At 41.0% G+C, this 8,340-nt stretch overlaps 1 protein-coding gene across 1 annotated transcript; it reads right to left on the reverse strand.

Moving 5' to 3' along the window:
• Positions 1 to 6,125: 6,125 nt before the first annotated feature.
• Positions 6,126 to 7,360, reverse strand: LOC117320132 (the record flags this gene model as incomplete). Its single annotated transcript, XM_033874800.1, is given in 1 exon segment — positions 6,126 to 7,360. A coding segment is annotated over 1 exon segment (691 nt), but the record flags the coding sequence as incomplete, so codon positions are not given.
• Between the last annotated feature and the right edge of the window lie 980 nt (positions 7,361 to 8,340).

The following is an 8,340-nucleotide window of genomic DNA, read 5'->3' on the forward strand; positions in this document are numbered from 1 at the left end:
TTCAATTCTTGCTAGAAACAGTAAACAAAAAAGATATTTCAAATTTAGCAAAATATATTAAATACAGTAATAAACAAAGAACAGATTTTTTATTAGTATAAAAAAAAATGTCCTTCTACACTCTACCTGTTGTACAATGTATGTGTTAGTCCGGTTGTGTGTGAGTGTGTGTATGCGAGTGTGTGGTTTTTGTATTGTATCATTTCTGTACATGTATATATTTGTTGAACCGATGAGCCGTAAGGCTCAAGGAAATAAAGAACTTGAACTTGAACCTGTGTTACAATGTTAGCTCTCAGCCTCTATAACTGTAGAGCTTTTCTTTACCGGGTCTTTTATTTCAGGTTTTTAACTTACGTAAGAATCATAAAATCATGGACTGATCGTAAGTAAACTAATGTAAACAAAATCAACAACAACAAAACGAAAAAAAAACACGGACTGCTTCGGTGACATTACATCAGAGACGCCATATCGGAAAATATAGAAACGCGTGAACACGTACCTGCAATGAATGCGAATTAGACAACAATACTGTAAGTGCTGAATAAACTTTTGTGAATTAACAAGTGCTACCGAAACCAGGGACATATATAAGTTTCTATTATAACGGGCCATATTAATATAACATGTAACATCTTACTAATGTTCTATTATAACGGGCCAAATACAACGAGTATCATCTTACTAATTTCTTATCATAACAGGTTGTTTATAACTTGTAACATTTGATTCTACTATGTTTGATATGCAACGCCAGTTTTGATTCGTTTAAAACCATGTTTTATTTTCCAATAATACAAGCTCGTAAGTCAAGGCTGTAATATTCACCCAATTGGTAATACGGTTACTTCAGCTGAGTGGTCTAACGGGTTAGTCTCTCAATGACTTTTTATCAGGAAGTGTATGATAGATGTTCTTGATCATAGTACTGTAGTGTCTGTACAAAGACATGTATATGTTATAAAAAAAAAAAAAGAAAAAAAATGCGTTTGATTTCAACAACCTGAAAGTGAATTCCCTATAGTATAAACGCAATTCTTAACAGAATTCAAGTTCAATTAACGCACAACCTGTAAAAGCATATTTCGGAATTTTTTGAAGTGCACGGAAACCAAACGCGTCAACTCACAAGTAATTATCGGCGCGTGCCGATTAGAACGCCAGAAATCACAGACACCTGTGGTGAAGAGACAGGTGTGACGCGCGTAATCTCACACCTGGCAATTGTTTCTCTGAGCTATTTGTTTATTTATTAAAGTCCTGTTGACTTGCGACACACGAATTGAAAGTAAAATTACAAGGATCTCAATCAATTCACTATTATTACACTATTACAAAAAGTCATACACTTAACCATTGCGAATTCATAGGTTATGTCTTTCTCAAGCACCGTGACATGTAAAATAAGGGATAAAATCTGTATAATTATGTAGAAGTTTGTTGGAGGCTTCAACACGGGTTTTCATTCGGGAGAGATTTAGTCTATTGTAGATCATGATCTATACAATATATTACTTTCTGAATGAGGTATCCTTCATGACTAAAAGAGGGTTTTATATAGAACACAACGCATATGTTTACTGTACCTGTGTATATCGTCTTTTCTCACAAACCAGAGTATCCAGAACTGTTGTATTTTTGTTGGTATGTTTATTTGAATATTAATATGCGAATAAAATAGCACATTATTTTATTAAAAGATATATTGATGTCGTGTTCCTTTTATAGTAACGAGGAAGAAATGGTAAACACATAACTAATATACCTTTATTGGTGATTGACCGATTATTGGGTCGTGTATGACATCTGTTTGCCCCTGGTATAATACATTTGTCTTTGTTACCCAAGCGGTCATTTTGAGAGTCCATTTCAGTAAAATCGTCTTCTTCTTTTTGAACGCTCAAACTGATATTGTTGGATTTCGACTTCTTGTCGGCAATATTCGCCAAAATCATCAACCTCAAATCTCGTGTCCAGATCGTATTCAGACATGCTGTGTTGTTACTGTTCACACTGTCGTCTATACTGCTGGCCACCATTTCAGTTACTGTTAAACCTGTGGCGTCAAAGACTTCAAAATCAGCGTGACTGACCGATACGCTGATTAGCAGTCGACCGACAGCGCTGTAATAAACAAATGAACTAACAACTGAAGGCAATCGTCATTTTAATGGCCACGTGTTTCATTGACAATCATTCATCCTTCTGATATCAACCTAGGAGGTTCTTAAAAGAATTTTTTTTTCTTTCTCAAATTAATCCACCGCAACTGAGGGACCTAGTCCTACATAAGTTGCGATGTCGTAGCTGAAGACGACGGGTGCATGCTTAGTGCAAGGATATAAGTACTTCAATGTAATTTGGCTATCTAGGATATGAATCATTTGATAAATCTTTCTGCCATTATTGCATCACAATGAATGGTACAATATATTAAAATTGCGAAATGCGCTGATAAATGACCTACACGCGACGTTATGGACACGTTTACGTTTCTGGGCATGACGATATGACAACTGAATGTAGTTTTTTAATATATGCTGGAGTATTCCCCCCTCATCCGAACTTTAGTGACGGATGAGGAGGATTCTTTGAGAATCAGCCTGAAGGCTGAGGGGGTAACATGGCATGTTATGCTTGTATGCGCACGCACACGCTCCATTCATAGAGCTGAAAATATGCAAATTAGGCCGTATATAACCCACGCACGTGAGCGAGGCCACCATCTTTTAAAGCCCAAAGGCAAAATCAGCTGTTGACAAAGTCTGGGCGGGACATGAGGAGGGAGAGAAAATTACCCCTCAGCCTTCAGGCTGATTCTCAAAGAATCCTCCTCATCCGTCACTAAAGTTCGGATGAGGGGGGAATTCTTTTCCGAATAGCCTTCAGGCTTTCGGGGGTAACATGGCAAGTTCAAAGTTTGTCAACATCTGATTAAGCTTGCAGCAAAATCATAAAACAAAACTCAAGACACATATGTCATTCTCAAATATAAATGTAATTCCATCAAAACCCAAATAAGATACAAATCATGTACATGTAGATCTCTGATCCAAAATAGAACTTGCAAAGTTTTTCTCACGCGCCAACACATTGGTATCGCGATGGTAAAACTTGCCAAAAGTACTGGCAGACGCCCAGTTAGCCGTACGCAAAATGTCCTCCATAGGTACGCCACATGCATACGCAGCTGAGGTTGAGGCATGCACCCCTAACAGAATGCGCCTTGAAACAGTTGTCCACTCCAGCAGTATGAAGGACGGATTTTACCCATCGGGCAGGAGTGGAAGCTGAGACCGCCTCAAAAGTTTTAAAGGATACAAAGTGTTTCCTACTCTTCCTCCTATCCTTGGTAGCCTTTAAATAGCTCTCCAAGGTAGACACAACACAAAGTTTAACATCAACAAATTTAAAAAGTTTCAGAGTTTGACCTAAATGTCCTGGTCGCGACGTTTTCAACAAATCTTTGATCACAAAGGTATAGCTACTACCATCTGCAGATTGATGCATATAGTCAATGTCTAGGGCACCCAGAGTTTGTACTCTCTGTGCCGTCGTCAAGGCCACTAGAGTCACTAACTTCATAGACAAATCTCGTAAGGAAATATCCGTCCCACTAGGAAGAGATTGAATATAGTTAAACACCAACAATACGTCCCATGTCCCGACATAACAAGGTAGAGGTGGATTCCTGTTGAAAAGGCCTTTCATCACACGTGAAATCAAGACACTATCCTTACATGCCTGCACACCACACATTTGCATAGTCTGTGATAACATCGAACGGTGAGTGTTGATGACACTGTATGATTTACCCAAATCCGCCAAATAAAGCAGATAATTCACTATGTCTTTTTCAGACGCTTTGTGGAAATCAATCCTCCGTTGATTACACCAATTTCTCCACTGTTTCCATCCCAGGTTGTTAAAGCCTTGTTGGTGCCAGGTCTCCATGACTGTAGGACCGCCGTACCAACGTCTGCTGATAAGCCCTTCTTCTCCAGCGCTTCCCTGATACAACACACACGATCAGGTTGAGGGACCTGAAAAGAGGATGCAGAGAATGGTCATGTGGGAGAAAAACTAAATCTTTCCACTTTGGCAACCTGGCCGGAGTCTCAACAATAAGATCTAACAAAATTGGGAACCATGGCTGAGTACTCCAGTTTGGCACCACAATGATAGCTTTATCAACACAATTATGCTGTACCTTCTGTAAAACCCTCAATATCAAACAAAACGGTGGAAACAAATATGGCGAAAACCCTGCCCATGACAAGGTAAAAGCATCCACCACCTCTGATCCTGGATCATGATTCCAAGAAACATACCTGGACAACTTAAAATTTAATCTAGTTGCAAATAAATCTATATCGGGTTTGAAAAAGTGATTCACAATCCTGTCAAAGACTCTAGGGTTCAGACTCCACTCTGTTTGTCTATTGAAGTTCCTAGACAGATAATCAGCCTCAATATTCTCAACCCCAGGTATATGACTAGCTGACAAAACTATATCTCTCTCCTGACACCAAATCCATATGCTCTTAGACAAAATAAACAGACTTGATTTAGATCCTCCAAGATTGTTAATGTATGAAATTGCTGTGGTATTATCTGATCTAATAGCAACATGAACATCAACCATGGTTTTGCAGAACGATAACAGCGCCAGCTGTATGGCTTTCAGTTCTAGGAAATTTATGAAATGTTTTGATTCCTCAGCTGACCACTGGCCACCGATGGAGATACCATCCATGACTGCACCCCATCCTTCTAAAGATGCATCTGTAGTAACCACCACAGCAGGGTCCTTGTAACTAATGGGCTTACCATTAAGTCTCACAACGTTCTCCTGCCACCATACAATCTCACAAACACTATCTGTAGAGAGAGAAACTGATGAGTCATAGTCCCCATCTGAAAGTACTAGAGCATTAACTTTATCTGCCTCCATGCCTCTATAATAAAATGGGCCCAGTAACACTGCCCTAAACGAGGATGTGATGTACGTTAGTCTATCAGAGAGGCTAGCTTACGAATAGAAACACTCTCCCTAGTCCTCACATCTTCACATATTGAAAAAAGTTTAGCCATCTTACTCTCTGGCAGAAAGACCTTAAAGTTCACTGAGTCAATGATATACCCCAAATGAGTAATGACCCAACAGGGACCATAACTGACTTCTCTCGATTCACCTGAAAGCCCACTGCCTCTATGACAGACACAAGATTCTCGGTATCTACCTTACACTTAACCTGATCTGCTGCTTTTGTCAAAGAATCATCAATATAGTAGAATGTTATAACCCCTTGACTGCGGAGATAACTATAAATGGGTTTGAGAATTTTGGTAAACACCCGAGGTGCACAAGCTTTGGTTTGTTTGTTTTTGTTTAACGTCCTATTAACAGCCAGGGTCATTTAAGGACGTGCCAGGTTTGGAGGTGGAGGAAAGCCGGAGAACCCGGAGAAAAACCACTGGCATACGGTCAGTACCTGGCAACTGCCCCACGTAGGTTTCGAACTCGCAACCCAGAGGTGGAAGGCTAGCGTTAAAGTGTCGGACACCTTAACCACTCGGCCACCGCGGCCCCACAGGTGCACAAGCTATATGCCAAATGGCAAAGCACAGAACTCATACAAAATGCCTCTCCATTGAAACCTCAAAAATTTTCTGTGGTGTTCAGCTATAGGGACACTAAAATATGCATCCTTTAAGTCAACTGAAGTAAAAAAATCATTTCTTTGAACTGATTGGAGAATAACTTCCAAAGTTTCCTGCTTGAAATGGTGATACTCAATGCAATCATTGAGATCTCTCAAGTTAATCACTGGCCGAAACTTGCCATTTTTCTTTTGAACCAAGAAAATATTATAGATAAACTTGCCGTGTTCATGTGTACATGGCTCAACTGCACCCTTCAGAATCATATCTCTAACCTCATTATCGACCAAAACTTGCTCATCCACAGAAAATTGTATAGGTTTAGGAACAGAGATCTGTATAGGTTCAATGCCAAACTCTATTTCATAACCCTGAACTGCATTCAAAACCCATGGATCTGATGTTAGACCCTTCCACTGATGTAGAAAATGTTTTAATCTACCAGACGGTTTACTTACCGATACTTCTACTGACCAGACGCCTTGTGCTGGTTCTGGTTGGCATTGTTCATGTGGGCTGACCTTCTGCCTCGACGGAATCTGTTCGACCGGCCCCTGGGCCCTCCGGATCCTCGGCCCCGGCGGTTCTGCCCCCACTGGCCCTGCCAACCTGATTGGTTTTTTGACCTGTAACGATTATTCTGTCCATACTGATATTGCCCTCTACTTCTGGCAGTACACTTGTTCAACTCATCCAGTTCTTTTATTCTCTTTGCGACGCTGTCCCCAAACAACTCGGCTGTAAACGGCGTGTCACTGTTACACAGGGCCTGTAGATGTTTCTGAGGTAGATTTGTTCTCATCAAATGTCTTCGGCGCACCGAAATCTCATAGAAAACATTACACATGAGGCTTAACGAGTCCGAGAGAAGGCCTCTAGCGGCCCCCGTATCAAAAGTCTTCGACCTCAAACTCTCCACTAGTTGGATAATCGGCACCATACCATGTCCAAGTAGTTTTTGAATTTCCTGTAGGGAAACATCCCTAGTCCTCGTCTGACCACCTAAGAAATTCCACACCTCACCATTCGTTTTCGGTGGAATAAACGCTTCAACGTTTCAAGGAATCTTATATTTCTCTGTGAGAGCGGACACGTCCGCCTTTGCCTCACCGCCGTGGTGACACTCGTGGCAACCTTCTCAGACTGAATGGCCGGTCCGAGTTTATGCTTATCATAAATGTCCGCTAATTGGAAGTCGAAGTCTTGTTCTTCGCCAATCTCGGAGACCTCGTCCCCCGAATCAAATAGTGATAAGTTAGCCCCAGACAACGTCTGAGCTGCCGGCGTTTCTCCTTCCTCCTCGAGGAAACCGGAAGTCAATGGCGGAGCCACGTCTCGCCTTTTCTCGTTATCTGCAATAACGGTGGTAAGGTTCTGAATGGCCGTCAGAACTGAGTCCAACTTAACTTGCTCATTCCCCTTGGCCTTTTTAGCGGCAGACTGCGTCTGCTTACCACCAGCCCGTTTTTTATTAGTAATATTGACAGTCAACTTGTCTGCTTTAGTTTGTGTACGCGTACCCCGCGCCAGGGGTTTGCTGGGGCCGGTATCTGGGTCATTCACAATGACCTCGGTCTCCACATGTCTGTTGCGGCCGCTGGCCGGTTTGGGACCCTCAAAGTCAAAATTCTCATCCCCCGAGTAACTCAGGGATACAACATCGTCATCATACGAGTCGCCCATGATATAAGACCTAGAAAATGAAACAAACAACGTGAGTAGATAGGCACACCTGGAACACCAGCGGCAATGTAAAACCACACACGAACACCTTTACCTTCGCAAGCTTAAGGATTTGCTACTTACCAAATTAAATGAATTTGACAAGTAGGAACAGAAACGAAAATATTGAACAACGACGTGTAATCAAATAACATGTCCGCACTCGTGCGCTCAAGCAAAAAAGATGTAGGCCTCGCTCATGTGCGTGGGTTATATACGGCCTAATTTGCATATTTTCAGCTCTATGAATGGAGTGTGTGCGTGCGCATACAAGCATAACATGCCATGTTACCCCCAAAAGCCTGAAGGCTATTCGGAAAAGAATTTAATCACGTACCCGTCCTTCTAGTACATGTTTTGTTTTAAGTACAGCATTTTAAATGTTGCTACAAAATGACAGTTTAGAACAAAAACAAAAAACAAAAAAACAAAACTGATAAACACATGGGACCAATTCAAATCCGATCATTCAAGCCTTTCCAGTAGAAACAATATAGGTCAAATCATCTTACCTTAGTTGGTCACCGAACAATTCTTTGCTTGCAAATAATTGATAAAAGTGGGTACCAATGATGATCAGCCTCTTGATTATCCCATTTTGATTGCGGACTCTGTCTTTCGTTGTAATTCATTGTGATTAGACGTTCCTTCTGGAGATCTTTTTATTAACAGGTGACGGTGGGTCCACGCGAGATTTGTATACTGGTCATAGTATAAGTTGTTGAAATCGGCAGGCGTTAAACAAGTGAATACATTTCTACGTCTATGGACCTGGTACAAATGATGGTGTTTACCTTTAAAGTTAAATGAATGTTAATAAAACCAAAAATATCAATTCCAGCGGTATTAACAAATCAGTGTCACTTCAGTTCATTTAATTTCGTAGACCTATCGGCCCACAAGTCGCTACTTTCACTGTACTTGAAGAAATGTATCGAATGTCGCCACCAG

This window comes from Pecten maximus, unplaced genomic scaffold (assembly GCF_902652985.1).
Source record: "Pecten maximus unplaced genomic scaffold, xPecMax1.1, whole genome shotgun sequence".
NCBI classification, from domain to species: domain Eukaryota; kingdom Metazoa; phylum Mollusca; class Bivalvia; order Pectinida; family Pectinidae; genus Pecten; species Pecten maximus.